Source organism: Hylobates moloch, unplaced genomic scaffold (genome assembly GCF_009828535.3).
Source record: "Hylobates moloch isolate HMO894 unplaced genomic scaffold, HMol_V3 SCAFFOLD_15, whole genome shotgun sequence".
Lineage (NCBI taxonomy): Eukaryota > Metazoa > Chordata > Mammalia > Primates > Hylobatidae > Hylobates > Hylobates moloch.
This window is the reverse complement of record NW_026652290.1, coordinates 6,511,839-6,531,114: the sequence shown is the minus strand read 5'-3', so window position 1 is coordinate 6,531,114 and position 19,276 is coordinate 6,511,839. Positions and strand designations below refer to the sequence as shown.

The 19,276-nt window shown below is 55.0% G+C and overlaps 1 protein-coding gene across 6 annotated transcripts in view; it reads right to left on the bottom strand.

Annotated features, from left to right (window-relative positions):
• Window positions 1-19,276, bottom strand: part of CARD14 (caspase recruitment domain family member 14) — a 38,919-nt gene that overhangs the window by 9,841 nt on the left and 9,802 nt on the right. For 4 of the 6 annotated variants that reach the window (XM_032176653.2, XM_058428227.1, XM_058428226.1 and 1 more), the window contains exons 1-12: window positions 17,943-18,424; window positions 16,813-16,950; window positions 15,390-15,715; window positions 11,241-11,408; window positions 9,915-10,034; window positions 8,899-9,024; window positions 8,326-8,475; window positions 7,191-7,307; window positions 4,484-4,626; window positions 4,185-4,279; window positions 1,733-1,796; window positions 1,304-1,496 (exon numbers count right to left, since the gene is read on the bottom strand). In XM_032176653.2, the coding sequence (XP_032032544.1) occupies window positions 1,304-1,496; window positions 1,733-1,796; window positions 4,185-4,279; window positions 4,484-4,626; window positions 7,191-7,307; window positions 8,326-8,475; window positions 8,899-9,024; window positions 9,915-10,034; window positions 11,241-11,408; window positions 15,390-15,715; window positions 16,813-16,950; window positions 17,943-18,243 (1,941 nt within the window). In that variant the 5' untranslated portion in view covers window positions 18,244-18,424. Of the gene's footprint in view, window positions 1-1,303; window positions 1,497-1,732; window positions 1,797-4,184; window positions 4,280-4,483; window positions 4,627-7,190; window positions 7,308-8,325; window positions 8,476-8,898; window positions 9,025-9,914; window positions 10,035-11,240; window positions 11,409-15,389; window positions 15,716-16,812; window positions 16,951-17,942; window positions 18,425-19,276 lie in introns of those variants that run through there. The other 2 variants (XM_058428224.1, XM_058428223.1) reach the window with 1 other exon arrangement.

Sequence of the window (19,276 nt, the reverse complement as noted above, 5' to 3'; positions counted from 1 at the left end):
TTCTTTTTTTTTTTTTTTTTTTGAGACTGAGTCTCACTCTGTCACCCAGGCTGGAGTGCAGTGGCACCATCTCAGCTCACTGCAACCTCCGCCTCCCAGGTTCAAGTGATTCTCCTCCCTCAGCCTCCTGAGTAGCTGGGATTATAGATACCGGCTATTTTTTTGTTTGTTTTTTTGTTTTTGTATTTTTAGTAAAGAGGGGGTTTCACCATGTTGTCCATGCTGGTCTCGAACTCCTGACCTCAGGTGATCTGCCTGCCCCAGCCTCCCAAAGTGCTGGGATTACAGGCTTAAGCCACTGTGCCCGGCCTTTTTTTCTTTTCTTTTTTTTTTTTGAGACAAGGCCTTGCTCTGTCGCCCAGGCTCGAGTGCAGTGGTGCAATCATAGCTCATTGCAGCCTCAATCTCCTGGGCTCAGGCATCTGAGTAGCTAGGACTACAGGCATGCACCACTGTGCTCAGAAGTATTTTTTTTCCTAAAGTTTAATAATTCTGCTTTTAGGCCACATCAAAGTCACCCCCTGCCCATGCAGGCATCCACCACCACGCCTGGCTAATTTTTGCATTTTTAGTAGAGACGGGGTTTCGCCGTGTTGGCCAGGCTGGTCTCAAACTCCTGACCTCAAGTGATCTGCCTACCTCAGTCTTCTGCTGGGATTATAGGCATGAGCCACCACACCCGGCCAGGTTGTACATTTGTGTCCATTTATCTTCTCAGCAGTTTTGTGCGTTTCGTAACAACAACAAAAAAAGTTTTAGAAAATGTCCCCAAATTAGCCGGACATGGTAGCGCATGCTTGTGGTCTGGTCCCAGCTACTTAAGAGGCTGAGGTGGGAGGATCAATTGAGCCTGGGGAGGTCGAGGCTGCAGTGAGCTGTGATCGCACCGCAGCACTCTAGCCTGGGTGACAGAGTGAGACCCTGTTTCAAAACAACAAACAAAAAAAAGAAAGAAAATAAATGCCCCAGTGGTTAAAATAGTGAATTTTATGTCACGTGTATTTTACTGTACACACCCAAAGTGACCACCCAGAACAGCCCTGTCAAGGGGCCTCATGCAAAGACCCCTGGTCAGAAGCGCGGCATGGCAGCAGCCACCACGGGTGGCGTGCTGGGTTCCGCACAGCACGACTCTCATCTATAAATGAGCGGAACGCTTTACATCAGCCCAGGAAAGAGCAGGGGCTCAGCCCAGAGTGGATCTGCATTGTCTGGGGGAAGTGAAGTCTGCCTGGGTCACCCCACCCGCTGCTGCTGCCCCCATGAGGAGCCCAGGGGACAGGAGGGGCCTCGAGTGGCTCACCATCACGATCTGGGTTCCCGGGCGCAAGGCCATCTGGTCCGCCGCCGAGCCCGGGGTGACCCGGTGGATGAAGATGCCCGTGAGGTTCCCGCCGACGACGCTGATCTGCTCCAGCAATGCATCCCCCTGGAACGCCAGCACGGTGACCTGGCTCAGGATCCTGCGTGCTGGCCTCCGCCGCATGAGGACGCCGCTGCAGGCCGGGAGACAACCGGCTTGTGCACTGCCCAGAGCAGGAGAGCAGGCAAGGCCACCTCCCCATTGCTTCCCTCTGGCCCCGGTATTCTGGAATTCTCCTCCCCCTCCATGGCCCCATGTGCTTGGAAAGGCTGTCACCTCCCAGTGGTGATAGGACAGTCACCCTCTGCTCTGCCACCCCTTGGCCCTGGTTCCCCAGCCAGCCTCGGAGGATTCCCACCTCCTGCTTACCTCTCCAAGACATCAAGCCTTCCAGGGGAGACTGGCTGCAGGCTGCTTTCCAGCTGGGGAAGGTCTGGGAGGAAGCCAAGAGCTCACAGGTCTTGGTCACCCCACTGCTGATGGGGCGTCCTGTAACCTCAGCCCCTTCTCCCTCAGCCTCAGGCTCCCCCTGCCTGTTCCATCCTCTGTGCTGAGGCTAAACTTTCTCTTCCTCCACCCCTTCCTCAGTGCTTGGGACCCTGATTTCATCTTTCCTAAAATCACTATAACTAGTGAGGAGCTGCAACTGGGAGGGTCTGGCCACCACATGCTATTTTGTGATATTTGAATGAGTTGCCAACATTTGAAAGACAGGGAGGTTTCACCTAAAATCTGGATTTCTGGCTTCACTTGAAAAAGTATCTGCTGTAACCCTGGGGCTGCATTTCCGCACTGACCTGTATTGCTGCATGGACCTGCATTTCAGGACTGGCCTGCATTACTGCATTGACCTCCATGTCTGCATGGGCCTGTACTGCACTGGCCTGTCTTTCTTTCTTTCTTTTTTGAGACAAAGTCTCACTCTGTCTCCCAGGCTGGAGTACAGTGGCATGATCTCGGCTCACTGCAACCTCTGCCTCTCGGGTTCAAGCAATTCTTCTGCCTCAGCCTCCTGAGTAGCTGGGACTAGAGGCATGTGTCACCATGCCCGGATAATTTTTTGTATTTTTAGTAGATACGGGAGTTGACCAGGCTGGTCTCGAACTCCTGACCTCATGACCTACCCGCTTTGGCCTCCCTAAGTGCTGGGATTACAGGCATGAGCCACCGCACCCGGCCCTGGCCTGCCTTTCTACGTGGATCTGCATTTCTTTTGTTGTTGTTATTGTTGTTGAGATGGAGTCTCGCTCTGTTGCCAGGCTGGAGTGCAGTGACACGATCTTGGCTCACTGCAACCTCCACCTCCCAGCTTTAAGTGATTCTCCTGCCTCAGCCTCCTGAGTAACTGGGACTACAGGTGTGTGCCACCATGCCCAGCTGACTTGTATTTTTAGTAGAGACACAGTTTCACCATGTTGGCCAGGATGGTCTCAATCTCTTGACCTCATGATCTACCCACCTTGGCCTCCCAAACATGGCCCTGCATTTCTACCCAGACCTGCACTACTGTACTACCCGGCACTTCCACGCTGGCCTGCATTTCCATGTTGGCCTGCATTTCCATGCGGGCCTGCATTTCCACGCTGGCCTGCATTTCCACGCTGCCCTGCATTTCCACACAGGCCTGCATTTCTGTGTGGCCACAATCACTCGCACTGGCCAGCGGCTGCCTGCTCCTTACCCCAGACCCCTCTGCTTCTCAGCTGGCAGTGGCAGGTCTCTGAGTTGTCAATCCTAGGACTAGAGGCTCCCCAGGGTCTCCCAAGCTCTAGCATTTTACTGTACAGCCTGTGAGCCCCCAAGCCAGGGAGCAGCCTGCCAGGGTCCACGGCTGCAAGTCTCACTCTGTGAACCACACAGGAGAGCCAGGGCCAGCAGAGACCCGAGAGTTCCCTAGGCCTGGCTCACAGGCAAAAACCCACTGGGATCACATTCAAAGCCAATGAAATGAGGTGTGTACTCTGGATGTGTCTGAGGTCAATTCCACTAAAAGTACATGCAACCAGGGCATTAGGCAGAAACCTCACAGAGGAAAAATAAAGAGTAATAAGCCCCCTCTTCTCATCTCACATCTGATACGCCTTGGGTGGACTCTCTCGATTTATCACTGTTACAAATAAAAACGTATATGAGTCCCCAAAGATGAAGGTTTCTGGTCATGCGACCCACAGAAGGCATAGGGGCAGCGCAGGGCACTTGCGCCCCCTGGTGGCCATGGGGTGAATTCCAAATGGGGAGCAAAGCACCTACTGTGTGCAAGGCCCAAGGCTGGCAGCCAGTGCACAGAGGTGGAAAGGCTAAAGCACCCACTCGTGACGGGCCCATGGACTTGGGAAGGAGAGAGGGCTGGTTCACTCACAAACAGAAATGAGCCACAGGAGAAGCACGAGGCCTTAGGGCCAGCGCCTGACAGGAGAGATGCTCCCTGCAGGTAGATGTCATGCTGTGCCTCGCCTCAGTCTGGTACCACTAAGCGACCCTGCCTGCTGCCTTCTGAAACCACTGGGAAGCCCAAGCGTTACAGATCAGAGCAGGGGGCTGGGTGCTGAGTGGGGCGTGGATCAAACACAACTCCCCTGGCTCCAGGGAAAAACACAAGGACGCCAGCAGACAGAGCACAGCGAGCCTTTGGCTTATGCTGGCTGGCAGGCAGGACTTTCCCAAAGTGCGAGGTCGAGGCCAAGGTCAAGGCCCAGGGCAGAAGCTGAGCTCTGCTTCTATCTGCCCTTTCCCTGGAGAGAGGCCCCGGCTTTCTCATCAGCTCCCTGCTCTGCCCAGGGGAGATGGACTGCTGTGGAGGTTCAGGGTTGGGCGAGCTCACCTGCCGTGTCTAGGAGCTCATAATCCAGGTGTGGGTTGCCCACCTTAGCTCCCGGCGGGGCTCCCGGGTCTCCCTCCGGGATCTCCAGGCAGCTGCTGCAAAGCACAAGAAGCAGCGGGCTCAGACTGCATCACCTGCTCCCTCTGAGTCCCCATGCCCCAAGCATTGGCCCCCAGCACCTGCCAGTTCTGGGGCTTCGAGGGCAGGAGCTGCTGCCTGCAATACCCAGATGCCCTGCGGTCTAGGTTGGTGTCTCTGGTAAGTTGCCAGGAAGGACCCCAGTGCCACACGTGCTGTACCTGAAAGACCAGGGTTCTTCCCCGAAGTCCTCGGCCACCCGCTTGTACAGGGACTGCTGGCTGGGGGGCGCGGGGCTGCTGGAGCGGAAGCTGTCCACCAGCTCGCGGCTGGACGTGGCACTCAGGTCTGACCAGAGCTGAGACTGGAGGAGAGAGGGCAGAGGTCAGTGGGGCACGCACAAGGACACCCCGAGGCTCCTCCCTTGCTCCCCAACGGTGTAGAGAGAGTGAGCCACAGTGAGAACTGAGTGGAGAGGAGGCAGCAGGAGGGGAAGGAAGGACACACATGGGGGTCACATGCACTGAGCGCCTGCTGTATGCCAGACACTGGGGTCACATGCAATTAGTGCCTGCTGTATGTCAGGCCTACTATTAGCTGCTTGGCTTAGTTCTCACAATAAATCTGTAAGGTGGCATTGCTGTCCCGTTTTACATGTAAAGTGATATAGTTTGGCCCTGTGTTCCCACCCAAATCTCACCTTGAATTGTAATAATCCCCACGTCAAGGGTGGGACCAGGTGGAGATAACTGAATCATGGGGTCCGTTTCCCCCATGCTGTTCTCATGAGAGTGAGTTCTCACCAGATCCGATGGTTTTATAAAGGGCTTCCCCCTTTGCTGAGCACTCATTCTCTCTCCTGCCGCTCTGCAAAGAGGTGCCTTCTGCCATGATTGTAAGTTTCCTGAGGCCTCCCCAGTCATGCTGAACTGTGAACTGTGAGTCAATTAAACTTCCTTCTTTGTAAATTACCCAGTCTCAGGTATGTCTTTATCACCAGCAGGAGAACGAACTAATGCACAAAGCAACTGAGGCCCAGAGAGGTTGAGTGAGTGGGTAGGGAGGGGAGGCGGCATTCAGAGTGCATACTGACGAATGTGATGTGCAAGGCACTGAGGCCACCAGGTGTATGGGGTAGGTCTGAATCTAGCCCCTTCTTTCACTCATAAGTATTCCTGGAGCAGCTACTATGTGCCAGGTCCTTTGACAGTGTCAGATGTACATCTGAGGACAGGCACCGTCCTTGGGGTAGGGGAACCAATGGGCACCCATGGACCAGTGAGGTGGAGTGAGGCATTCCAGAGCTGTGGGTGACATGGGCAGGGCAGGGAGGCCAGGGCGGACTCTCTGGAGGAAGTGGCACGGACAGAGGAGTGAGGTGGAGTGTGTGTGTGTTGGGGGCGGGGGGGGCACATTCCAGACAGAGAGAGAGCAACGGAGCAGTGACCGGCAGAGAGCCCAGGAAGTAGGAGGCAGTCCCCCTAGAGCAGCCACATTAGAAAGCTGGGGCAGAAGGAGAGTGGCTGGAGGAGAGCTGATCGGTCAGTTGCCCAGGAGGCTGGTGAATGAGGACGGTGTGTTCTGGTGAGCAGAGCTACTGGGAGCCAGTTCTGAGCACCTGAGGTCCCTTGCCTCCCCGACCCAATCCACCCCTAGGGAAGGGAAACATGGCTGGACTCTGTCCTGTGGGGAATGGGAGGCACAGGGGGTGTTAAGGCAGATGCGAGAGTCAATTCATTTGAAGGTTTGGACTGCCCTGGCCCAAGGAGGCCCAGCACTGACAGTGAAATCTTCCCCATGTGTGCACTCAGTGTTCTGGGGAAGATCCCGGCCTCCCCTGGCTCTCTGAGTGGCCAGGGGGCACGTGAGCCTGGGCCTGCTGCTCTTGGGGCACTGCTGGGATGGTCCAGGAAGGAAACACCAGGTCCACCCCAAGGCATGGCAAAGGGATGTCAGCCTCGCCCACCTCTCACCCTCCCTCCCTCCCGGCTCCCAGCATCCTGTGGCACTGGGGCTTTGACCCCAGCATCCTCATGCCACATGCCCACTATGGTGGGACCACCTCTTTACTTTGCCAAAGGGTGAGGGCAGATGCCAGGGACCTGAGGCTCCAGAAACCACAGTGAGGCCAGCATCCCAGGGATCGTCTGTGCCAGGTTGAATCGGGTCGCCTGGAAACTCATGTCTGGGGACCGTCTGTGCCAGGTTGAATCAGGTCCCCTGGAAACTCATGTCCGGGGACCGTCTGTGCCAGGTTGAATCGGGTCCCCTGGTAACTCATGTCTAGGGACCCTCTGTGCCAGGTTGAATCGGGTCCCCTGGAAACTCATGTCCGGGGACGGGTCCCCTGGAAACTCATGTCCACCCTGCAAGTTGTGAATGTGACCTTCTTTGGGAATAGGATTTTCAGACGGGTACCCTGTCAGCATTTTGACTTTGGACTTCTGGGCTCCAGGACTGTGACAGAATCGACCTCTGATGTTTAAAACTCTTGCAATAGGGCCAGGTGCGGTGGCTCATGCCTGTAATCCCAGCACTTTGGGAGGCTGAGGCCGATGGATCATTTGAGGTCAGCAGTTCAAGACCGGCCTGGCCAATATGTTGAAACCCCGTCTCTACTAAAAATACAAAAATTAGCTGGGCATGGTGGCAGGTGTCTGTAATCCAGCTACTTGGGTGGCTGAGGCAAGAGAATCGCTTGAACCTGGGAGGTGGAGGTCGCAGTGAGCCGAGATCACATCACTGCGCTCCAGCCTGGGTGACAGAGGGGACTCTGTCTCAAAAAATAAAATAAAACTCTCACAATCACACCAACCTCTTCCCTGTGGGGACAGGGTGGAAGGAGGCCCACTTTCGTCCTGACAGAGGAGCCCCTGGGCTGGCCCCAGAGGGTCAAGGCAGTGAGGGAGGTGGGAGGAGCAGCCGTACCTCCGTGGAGCTGATGAGGCTGCAGTCGCTGTCATCTCTGGGGCAGATGGCGTGCATCCGCACCAGCCGCTGCTTCTCCCGTGGACAGGGCTCCCTGGTCCTGGCTTCCTGCTTGAGCTGCCAAACACAGGCCAGACAGGCTGGTTAATTCAGGAAAGGCTCCCCTTTGAGGCCTGTGGAGTTTCTACCTGGTCAGCACCACCCATTTCACCCTCCCCAGCAGTTTCGTCTCGTCAGCTTCCAGGGAAAACAATTGTGTCCCTGTCCTCCGAGCCCATCACAGGATCACAGGCGCTGCCAATCAACGAGACTGAAAGAAACCAGTTGGACACACAGCATTTCATTTCTTTTAGAATACATGTGATTTACTAGATCTACGAATAATATATAATACACACACACACAGAAAATTGGAGGAAGGGAAGCAGAACCAGTTAGAGAAGAAAATAAAATCCCCCTGTCATCTCACACTCAGAATGAGCACAGCCTGCGTGTTGGTGCCCGCCCCAGGAGGCTTTTTCTCTGCGTGCACATGTGTGTTTCCACCATCGATGTGGGACGCTTGCCATGCAGGGGTGAGGAAGGAAGGGCCGGGTGGGTTCTGCGTGCGGAGGGAGGAGCTCCTTTGCCTCCCCAGGGGCCTGGAGCTGGAGCTGCCTGCCAGCCCAGAATGAGAGGCTTTCTAAGAATTCTGGCTTTCTGGGAACACGCTCCCTCCGTTACATGTAGGTCTGTCTTTCCACTCTCGGACGTTGGGCTTTTAAGCATTTCAGGAGCGCAGCATCTACACTGCAAATGGCTGCCTGTGGACAGCTTCGAACACCGCCTGCCACATCCATCACCACACTCGACAGGTTCCAGAACCTTCCGCTAAGCTCCCCATTCTATGATACGGAAGCAGACTCTACTTGTCTACTGGGCGCCTTCGAGGTTTCACGGCACCATCCACGCGTGGAGCCAGTGTGTCGGTCAACACAGTGACACTGGGCCGTCTCTGCAGGTGCCGCATGTGGCCCAGCCTGGGACCCTGCCTGTCCTCCCAGTGCCTCCATGGGCCACCCTGGGGCCCAGCTCTGTCCCGCTGTCCCCGCAGCCCCTGCCTGGCCTCCAGCCCGGGTCAGCCGGGAACACTCACCACACCCGGAGGCTCTGCCCGCAGCTGGCGGAGCTGTGTGTGCAGCTCGCAGACCTGGTCCGTCAGCTCGAACACCTGCCTGCGGAGGGAGTCCTTCTCCACCAGGCTCTGGGAAATCTCCCTCTGAGCGCTGTCCCTCGCGGAGTATGCCTGTGGGTCAAGACGGGAGGAAGGAGGCTGTGCCATCACCACCGGGGAGCTTCAGCTAGAGAAGGAGAGTCCTGTTTCCAGCCTGCGCTCATCTGACGTCCACTAAATGGCCCACGCTGAGCTGTGCACACTGAAGATTCATTTCAATTCACGTTCACGTGTGCGGTTTTAGTAAAACCCAATATTTGGGGTGTACTTTCTCAGTGTCATGTACCAGGAATAAGAGCAAGAAGGATGACAGAGACAGCGTGTGGACAACAGGCGTGGGGGAGTGAAGAAACGTCGTGTGGACCGAGGAAAGAGACCCTGAAATCTGGGAGCAGCTGCCATCAAGGACAGGGAGCCACGAGACTGTCCCCAGAACCAGCCCTCACCTGGGGAAGCAAGCGTGGGGTGGCGGGGTGGGCCCGGCCTCTCAGGTACCTGGTCTCGCTCCTTCTGCAGCTCGCACACCTGGGCCTGCAGCGCGTTCACCTTCTCCCTGTAGAGCTGGCAGGCCATCTCACTCTTCCGGAACTGCAGCAGGGTCCGTTCCTTCTCTTCCCAGTACTGGACAGAGTGGGACACGTGGACCGTGGAGCTCAGCAGCTCTGAGGGTCTGGGCTTAGAAGGGGGTTGGGGAACCCAGGGGTGGAGGGAGGGAGGCAGTTCTGGGGATGAAATAAGGTCAATTCTCACTCATCTCTCTCTCCTTTTTTTTTTTTTTTTTTTTTTTTTTTTCAGACAGAGACTTGCTGTGATGCCAAGTCTGGAGTGCAATGGCACGATCTTGGCTCACTGCAACCTCTGCTTCCCGGGTTCAAGCGATTCTCCCTAGTAGCTGGGATTACAGGCACACACCACCAGGCCCAGCTAATTTTTATATTTTTAGTAGAGACAGGGTTTCACTATATTGGCCAGGCTGGTCTCGAGCTCCTGACCTCAAGTGATCTGCCCGCCTCAGCCTTCCAAAGTGCTGATTACATGCGTGGGCCACCATGCCTGGCCTCGCTCGTCTCTTAAGTGCTAGATTTCGAGGCACATCTAGAAAGTTGCTTAGGCTGATTATATCTGAATTAAAACAATGAGTGGATGTTGCATGCATAGTTGTGTTTTGCTTTTTTAATGTCCCAGAAAAACAATTCCCTCTCCCTGTCCTCTTCTCTTCCACCATCTCCTTTCCTCCCCGTTCCCTCCTCACCTAAGTCCCTGGCTCTCCCCAGGGCCCGGGACCTGAAATCCCCTGTGTTTGAATCACGCATCTGCCTGGTCTTAGCTGTGGGGTATGAGTCGGTGCTCAGGGTGGAGCTGACAAAGGAACAGATGAACAGGCCGACAGATTCGTTCAGCAAAATTATGTGAGCTCGGTGTGGATGAAGGAAGCTGGCTTCCCCACAGATCTGTCCACACCCGAGACAAGCCCCAGGAGGGTCACAAGGGAGGAAGGGGTCACACGGCACCTGCTCTCGCTGCCTCTCGGCGGCCACGGCCCGCTCCCGCAGCGAGTGGATGCGCTCCACCAGCTCCTGTCGGCTCCCCCGCGCCTCGTCCAGGCTCTGCTCCAGAATGTCCTTCTCCGCCTGGGGCAGAGAGAGGTCAGCTTGGGGTGCTGGCTTCCCCAGAGACCTGCCCTAGGCAAGCAGAATCCCGAGAAGACGGCGGCAACTTCACGGTCGGGTGTGTGGACAGATGCAGTCTTACTACTGTACACCGGGCAGGAGAGAAGCCACGGAAAAGCCACCCATCACGCCTGGAAACTGCAGATTCATGGCCAAGGAGAAGGAACACAGGAAGCTGGCAACCTCTTAGGACACCAATTCCTCCCTTTACCAGGTCAGCCTTCTCCTTCAACAGATCTACCGGCGGTTTCACAGCAAGGGAGAAACCAGCAGACAGGTCATTCCCCTCTGACACTCACTTCCCAGGAAGGAGCTTATAAACAGGGACACAATCCAGGCTGCAAGATGGCCAGTGCCCTGCGCCCGGTGAATGCTTATGGAAGGAATATCTCAATAAATACTAATCTACTGAGAGGGGCTGAGGAGGAGACGCCAAGGGTCATTGCTCACTCACTGCTCCGCTTCAGAGCCCCCCTCTCTCCTGTGCACCTGAGGCCCAGAGGGCGGAATCTTTCCAGGCGAAAAGGTTTCTTTCCCCCTTCCTTAACGCGAATCCCATGCTTTACAATTGGCCAAGTCCACTCCAAAAATCAATCGCTGCAGTAAACCCACCAAATGGGGCATTGTGATGCACCTCCAGCGGCTTTTATTTTTATTTGTTTGAGACAGGGTCTCCCTCTGTCGCCCAGGCTGGAGTGCAGTGGCGTGATCTCAGCTCCCTGCAGCCTGAAACTCCCAGGGTCAGGCGATTCTCCCACCTCAGCCTCCCGAGTAGCTGGGACCACAGGTGTGCACCACCATGCCCGGCTACTTTTTGTATTTTTTGTAGAGATGGGGTCTCGCCATGTTGCCCAGGCTAGTCTTGAACTTCTGAGCTCAAGCTATCCGCCCATCTCAGCCTCCCAAGTGCTGGGATTACAGGAATAAGCCACTGTGCCCAGTTCCAGCTTTTAATTCTGTTCCGGCAGCTTTTAATTCAGCCAATTTTGGGGTCTGGGGAACAGCAGGAAGGAAGGAGGTAAAGAGAAAGTGGGTGAGATGAGTCACTAAATTTCATCTCCTGTTCTTAGGCTCACCTTAATTAAACCACCTGTCAGAAACCCCACAGCCTGGGGGCCAAGCCCCCAAGGCAGGAGGCTGCTCTCTGCTGGGGGGACCGGAACCTACCAGGCTGAAAGTCAGCGAGCGCAGTTTCTCATTCTCCTCCTTCAGGCGGTTCAGCTCCTCGTCCCCGGACTCCTGGTCGCTGGCCGTCCTCAGAGACTGCTCTTGCAGTTCCAGCTCGCAGGAGGAATCCATGTTGGCTCCCTGCAGCTCCTGCTTCAGTAGATACAGCTGTGCGGCGGGGAGGCGACAGGAAGGGCGATGGAAATGGCTTCTCCCCTGACCAGGAGCCAGGGGGATTTCTCACCCTTCCTCCTGATGATGCTTTTAGCACTCAGGGGCCTTCCTGCCTTGAGACTGAAAAACCCACGAAAGGGTTCACCTAATGAATAGTCCCAAATATTCAACTGGGGCTGGGAGGACAGAGGCCTTTCAGCTCTGTTTTATAGATGAGGCACCGTGGTTGAACTACATGCAGGGTTAGGGTCCCAGGAACAGACCAAGAGGCCTTGATAACCAACTCCTGGATCTCTGCAGCTGAGCAGCCGGCAGTGATGGCCAGCATGCTCCCTGGCTTCCCTGCTTGTCCATATTCTGCTAAATACATCAATAAAGGGAATTTGGAGTCATGGAAGTCAGTAAGAAGTAAGAGACAGGAAAGTCAGGTCGGATCGGGTAGACATGCCTGGGAACGTGGGACCGGGGCTATTCAGACAGCAAAGCTCCTGTGTTGACTTGCAATCTGTGTGCAAGGCCCTGGCCTTCCAGGGACTATCCCACCAGGTCCTGCTGGCCTCCTTCCTCTGGACAGCAGCCCAAGAGAAACTTGGAGCTCGAGCAGTGGGTCCGGCCTCTTCCCGTCCTGGGTGTGACAGCCCTGGGGAGGCAGGACTTTCCCCACGAGGCAAGCCTGAAAAGTCTGCACGTCGGGGTGAGTGCTGGCGCTCACCCCTGGGCTGTGGCCAAGAAGGACCTTTCCACCTGGACTTTCCCCTCCCGACACCTGGTTAGCACATTCTCAATTCGCAAGTTCCCAGCTCCTGCAATGGTCCAGCTGGGCTGGGCATGTCACAGTCTATAGATTCAAAAAGTAAAATCAAGTCAGAGCTGGAAGGGAACAGGAAAACATGAGACTGAAAGTGAACCAGAACAAATGAACCGAATTCTATTTCCAACAGACGCCATAACCACAACAAAGAGAGAGACAGACAGACAAGGACAGAGAGAGCGAAGCTACGGCGACTCACAAACACAGTGTTTGATTACAAACCCTCAGCCTTGAGCAAGATTGGCTGGTGGGGGGAGGTGAATTACAAACAAGTCCGGCACTCGTCTTAGTGGGGCTGTTAATGGCAGTGGTATGGGCAGAGTGATTCTGAAACGATTTGAGATGTGCTGCAGGACTGACCACAGGGCTGAATGTGCTGGTGACGCTGGGAGCAGGGTTCCCCCTGGGGAAGGAGCACACACCTACGCAATGGGAGAAGGCAAGAAAAAGCCACGGGGCATGGGTTGGAATTAGAGGTATGGGTGAGAACCCATGATTTCTGAAGTATGCACGTGAACTATATGTATACTTCCATGCATATGTGTGTGTACACAGACAAGTATGTATGTGCATATATGTATGTATATTTCCATATGTGTGTGTGTGTTTCCTAGCTCTGTCCCCTGAAATGGCTGAGAAGCAAAGACACCCCAGTAGTGATGGGCACACCTACGTCCAGATCTTGTTCTCTAAAAGAAGGCAGGAGGCCGGGCGTGGTGGCTCATGCCTGTAATCCCAGCACTTTGGGAGACCGAGGCGGGCGGATCGCCTGAGGTCAGGAGTTTGAGACCAGCCTGGCCAACATGGCAAAACCCCGTCTCTACTAAAAATACAAAAAATTAGCCAGGTGTGGTGGTGCGTGCCTATAATCTCAGCTGCTCGGGAGGCTGAGGCAGGAGAATTGCTTGAACCCAGGAGATGGAGATTGCAGTGGGCTGAGATGGCGCCACTGCACTCCAGCTTGGGTGGCAGAGTGAGGCTCCATCTCAAAAAAACAAACCAAAAAATAAAAATTAAAAAAAAGGAAGTGGGGCCCTCAGAGAATGGGCTGAGCCTGGATTTGGGGTAGGCCAGGTACAAGATGACCCTGGAATATCTTGTGAGGCCAGAAAAGAAGTTGGTGCTCCAAAAACAAGGGACCTGTCTCAGGACACGGAACTGGTTGAAGGGCTCCATTGGTCACATCTGGGTCCATTTGAGACCAAAATCATTAAGGACAGTGAGAGGTCAGACCCCTGCAGAGTAGGAACCCATGAACTGTGCCAGGAACAGAGTCAGCCACAGGAGAAGGGAAGGCAGAGGCCGCGAGCAGCAGCAAAGTTGGGCACTGGCACGGTCCAGAGTCAGCCACAGGAGAAGGGAAGGCAGAGGCCACGGGCAGCAGCAAAGTGGGGCACTGGCACGGTCCAGAGTCAGCCACAGGAGAAGGGAAGGCAGAGGCCGTGGGCAGCAGCAAAGTGGGGCACTGGCACAGTCGTCATTCACAGCTCCCAGGGTAGGGGCCAGCTCCCGCCAGAGTCACCACAGCTACATCTTGGGAAATGTCCACCAGGAGTAGGGCGCTTGCTGGTCTCAGCGCCCCACACCCAAGATATTTATCAGTTGCAGGGAAGAAAAGAAAGAGCCATTCTGCAGTAGAGCAATTGGGCTGCACCTTGACAGATGGTGGACGGTGATGTTCCCTGTGAGGGGCGACAGGACCTCGAGAGCCCTTGAGGGGATGCCCTGAGTCAGGCCAGCACCCCCTGTGCAGGGTCCCAGCCAAAGAACATAACTTCTGTCTACACGTGGGAGACACAAGACCAACCCCAAATGAGAGGCCATCTATCATCAAAGGGAAGGGGTGGTGGCTTTAAAGAGGGCCACCTCATAATAGACAAGAAAGGCTGTGGGCTGTTCCCAAATGAAGGCGGCTAAAGAGAGGGACAGCGGAACATAGGGCCCCACGCTGGGCTGGGGAGAAGGCTGTGAAGGAGTCACTGGGACAGATGATAAAACCGGAACACAGACGGATTGGATAATAACAGGGTGTCCATACCAAAAAGACTGAAGTTGAGAACTGCACTGTGGCTATATAGGGGCATGTGCTTATTTTCAGGAAGTAGACATTGAAGGGTTTGGTGGTGGTAAAGGGCCACGAGAGAGTAAAAGTACAAATGATAAAGCAAGGGTAGGTGGGTATTCTTTGTACTATTTTTGTGTGATTCAAAAATATATATTTGAAATTATTTCTAAATAAGAAATAAAAAATTAAAAACAAACAACAAATGTCATGATTAAAGGCAAAGCGCTGGCCAGCGCAGGGGCTCACACCTGTAATCCCAGCACTTCGGGAGGCCAAGTTGGGAGGATCACTTGAGCCCAAGAGTTTGAGACCAGCCTGGGCAACATAGTGAGAACCCCATCTCAAAACAATTTTTTTTTAATTAGCTGGGTATGGTGGCACAATCTGTAGTCCCAGCTACTCGGGAGGCTGGGAATCACTTGAGCTCAGGAGTTTAAGGCTGTAGTGAGCTAGGATTGTACCACTGCACTCCAGCCTTGGTGACAGAGCGAGAGTGTCTCTAAAAAATTAAAAATAATAGTAATAATAATGAAGGTGGAAAGCAAATGCCAAAATGACAAGGAGTGCACATCCCCAATATTTTGAGAAGCCTTACCAACCAGTCAGATCATCATCCCAAAGAAAAGTGAGTGAAACACACTGAGTGTCAGAGGCCTGCGTTGAGAACCCTCCTGCCCTCCCCGCCTGAGCCCAGGACCAGCTGAGAAGGACAAAGGAGGACGACAGAGACCAACTATCCCATGTCACTGCCGCGGCTGGGCAGTGGGACGTAGGCGGCTCTACAAATATGCAGCCCAGAGTGTCCAGACCTGCCCAGGCGTCGGCAGCACAGGCAGTTCACAGACAAGCCAGTCAGGCCACGGGCAGCTACTGGACGAGGCACGCCTTGCCGCCACGCAGGCTACACAGAGGGGCCTGGGTGGCCTCCTGGGGAGGGGAAGGATCAGCTTCCCAGAGGGGCCTCAGCCAAGGCTCTCGGGGCAGGGAAGAGTTAGACAAGGAAGAGGGGAAAGGAGTTCCAGGCAGATGGACTAGCTAGTACAAAGGCCTGGGGGCAGACAGCAGCAGGGTCGCGCTGGGGTGCAGGGTGTCTCCCTACCTCCTCCTGCAGGCTGCGGCAGCGTGAGGCGGCCAGCTCCTTCTCCTGCAGCGCGTTGCTGTAGTGCAGCGAGAGGCTGAGCATCTCGTCCTTCAGCCTCAGCACCTCATGGAAGTGTGCGCTAACCTCACGCTTCATGCGGCTGTGGTCAGCCTCCAGCTGGTGCAGGCCCTCGGCACGGGTCTCAGCCAGGCCCAGGCGCTCCTGCAGCTGCTGGCACCGCCGCAGCAGCACCTCCTTCTGCCCCTTCTCCTGGTTCAGCTCCTCCTGCAGGCTGCTGATGGCCCCAGCCAGGCACTCGGTCAGCTTGGATGTCTCCATGAGACCTGTGGGCAGATGGGCAGGTGGGCAAGTGAGCAGGTAGGGAGGTAATAGGTGGGCAGGTGGGTAGGTGAGCAGGTGGGCAGATGACAGATGAGCAGGTGGGCAGGTGAGCAGGTGGGCAGGTGAGCACGTGGGCAGGTGAGCAGCTGAGGATGTGGGCAGGTGGGCATGTGGCAGGTGTGCAGGTGCACAGGTGGGCCGGTGGGCCAAGGCATTACTCCCATGCTCCCACAACCTTGCCCAGACTCCCCAGCAGGCCCCCAGCTTTAACCTGCCGGTCTCCTTAAAAGCTCCTGGGCCTCAAGCAGACTTGGTCTTTTGGTTGAATAAACAGCGTGACTCCCGATTTTGGCACGAGGGTTACCCACTCTGACCTTCCCTGTGAGACCCCACTGTTCAGACTTAATGACCCTCGTCAGTAGCTGAGATGCACTCAGTGCTAACTCATTTTAATGTTATCTCGAGAAAAAGATAAAGAATACGAATCTGCGTGCTAGAACTCTAAAGAACATAAACACACACTGTGCAGGAACACAGGGAAAATGGTCTATTCTCCACTGTTCTGGGTCATGTGAGTCCTGCTCCTGCTCCTTTCAATACCTAAATCTTTCAACAGCTCCTCCAGGGAAGCCTAGAATTACTCCCTGAAGGAAAATGGTGAGCGGTGTACAGAAGGCTCTGCGGCCCTGTACCCTCTGGCCGGGGCCGCTCTGTCGCCTCCTAAGAGCTGAGGCTGGGCTGCTCTGGCCCCTCCAGCAAAGCCACAAGGTTAAAGGCGGACTCCAGGAGACACTCCCTTGCCCTTTGCTTGTGTCTCTCCAAGCAGATTCTCCCCACCCCACCCCTCAGGGATCTCCTCTTAGCACTGGGTAATTAAGGACAGACCCTTTAGAGTCGAGGCCCAGGGGCTCCTTATCCTACCCAACCCCAATACAGTGAGGGGGTTCCTCACCCTCAGAGTGCTGGGGCTGGGACAGGAACTGCAGCCTGGAGGGAAAGGGGAGAAGGGCAAATCAGCAGGTAAGCGGGGCACCTGGGGTTACCAGGAGCCCGAGGTTCCTAGAAGTGCCTGCCATCCCATGAAAGTCGGAGCTCTCACCGCTAAAGTTGCTGAAGTCAACATCAGGCTGCAGCCCAGTGACCAGGGTATAGACGTCAGGGTTGTGGAACTTCAGGCTCTCCAGGAAGGCGATTGCCCCGTTCTTTCCTCGAGTCTTCAGCAAATCCAGCAAGTGCCCTTGGGAGGCAGAACCATCTGTTAGCTACCAAGGGGCCTGGGCTCCCTGGCTGGCTTCCCCACGGGGGAGAGGCCTGGGGCTGGGAAACCTCCGCACATCTAAGAATCGGGAGGTGAAAGCAGTTTGCCGGGATCTGCTGGGTGGGATGTGCCCTCACTGCTCTCACAGGCTCCCTTTACCCACATGACCCCAGTCAGACTTGAGAAGGGCAAAGCTGGTATTTATGGAGCAACTACTGCAACTCAAGTGCTCTGGTGAGTGCGGGGGGCCCGGGACGGAGTGAGGAGGTGGGTCCCTGCTTGCAAGCACCTCCCTGGCAAGCTGGTGGGTGATGCAGACACAGGGTCCCACCACAGTGCTGTCAGCTTTGGAGCTGTGCACAGAAAGCAGAGTGGCACCCTGGGGCTGCGGGGGACAGGTCCCAGGGAGCCTTGGGCCCTTCCACACCCAGGGCCCAAAGCCCATCTCTCTCAGCCAGAATGACTAGCGTGGATTAATCTTTCCTGTGTTTGGGGTTCATACGCCAACATGCATGAACATTATCATGTTGACAGCTACCACTACTGCCTGTTTTCTATGGCCCCAGCTTTGCAGTGAGTATTTTATAAACAGTAACTCATTTGCTTCTCCTAACAACCTTATACGGTAAAACCATTAGCATCCCCATTTTTTAATGAATAAACGTGGCTAGTCGGACCATCAGAATGGACTCCAAAGACAGCTGTAGTGGTGTGAATGGTGGTTCCCCTTCAAAGACACGTCCACCTGGAACCTGTCCAGGTGACCTTTTTTGGGAAAAGGGCCTTTGCAGATGTAAGTTAATGATTTCAAGATCAGATCATCCTGGTTATCCAGGTGCGCCCTAATTGCAACAGCAAGTGTTTTTATAAGAGACAGGACGAGAAAAGACCCCCTGAAGACAGAGGCAGACAGTGGAGCCATGTGGGCCGCGGGAAGCTGGAAGAGGTGGGGAAGAGGGAGCTGCGCTCACCGGCCCGCATGGCGCTGTTGGTGAGCCGGGGGCTGTGCAGCACCTCCTCCTCGTCCAGCTGGCACAGCACCTTGGCCTGGCGCAGGTAGGGGGTGAGGCGGCTGGGGCAGACGCAGCGCACGATCCTGTGGCGGTGACTCTCCATCATCTCCCACAGCGTCTCCTCGTCCAGCGCCGTGAGCGCGGAGTCCTTGCGGCACAGTTCCCCCATGGCTGGGCGCTGGGAGGACCCTAGGAGGGGTGGCCATGAGGATGGAGTTGTCAGGGAAGCAGGAGCCCAGGAGAGCCAGGGTGATACCATTTTAAAATCAACTCCATCGTAAAATTAACAAGGTGCACTCTTTGCCAGTCAGAACCCATGGTCCTGAGATGTTTATGGCAGAGGAAGCAGCTTGGTAATGCCTGCAAGGACAAACTCCCATAATGACAAAATATCCAGATGCCCATCACAGGACAAGACCTGCTTTTAAGATGATTATACTCATAGCCGGGTGCAGTGGCTCACGCCTGTAACCCCAACACTTTGGGAGCCCAAGGCGGGCAGATCATGAGGTCAGGAGATCGAGACCATCCTGGCTAACCCGGGGAAACCCCATCTCTACTAAAAATACAAAAAATTAGCCGGGTGTGGTGGCAGGCGCCTGTAGTCCCACCTACTTGGGAGGCTGAGGCAGGAGAATCATTTGAACCCGGGAGGCGGAGGGTTATAGTGAGCTGAGATTGCGCCACTACACTCCAGCCGAGACTGCAATCCAGTGCAAGACTCCGTCTTTGATGTACTTACACACTGAAATGAAATAGGTAACTTTCTACTTTTCCTTTTGAGACAGGGTCTCGCTCTGTTGCACAGGCTGGAGTGCAGTGGCACCATCACAGCTCACTCAGCCTTGACCTCCCTGGGCTCAAGCGATCCTCCTGCCTCAGCCTCCTGAGTAGCTGGGACTAGAAGTGCGGGCCACCACATCCAGCTAATTTTTGTATTTTTGTATTTTTTGTAGAGATGGGGTCTTGCTTTGTCGGCCAGGCTGGTTTTGAATGCCTGGGCTCAAGTGATCTGCCCACCTCGGCCTCCCAAAGTGTTGGGATTACAGGTGTGAGCCACTGTGCCCGGCCAAGGATAACTTTCTTTAAATCAACAAAGTACTAAATGTTGTCGTGCTGTCAGCCCACCCACACATAGACATAACTTAGCTTTTACGTAGATAAGACCCCTATATAAGAAGAGTTTAAAACAAAGCCGGGATGTTCCTCCTCTTGCTTCCTGAGGATGCCCTTGTCTGTAACCGAGTGACTTTCGATAAACTCTCTCTTCTCACTGCACTCTGCCGCTCTCC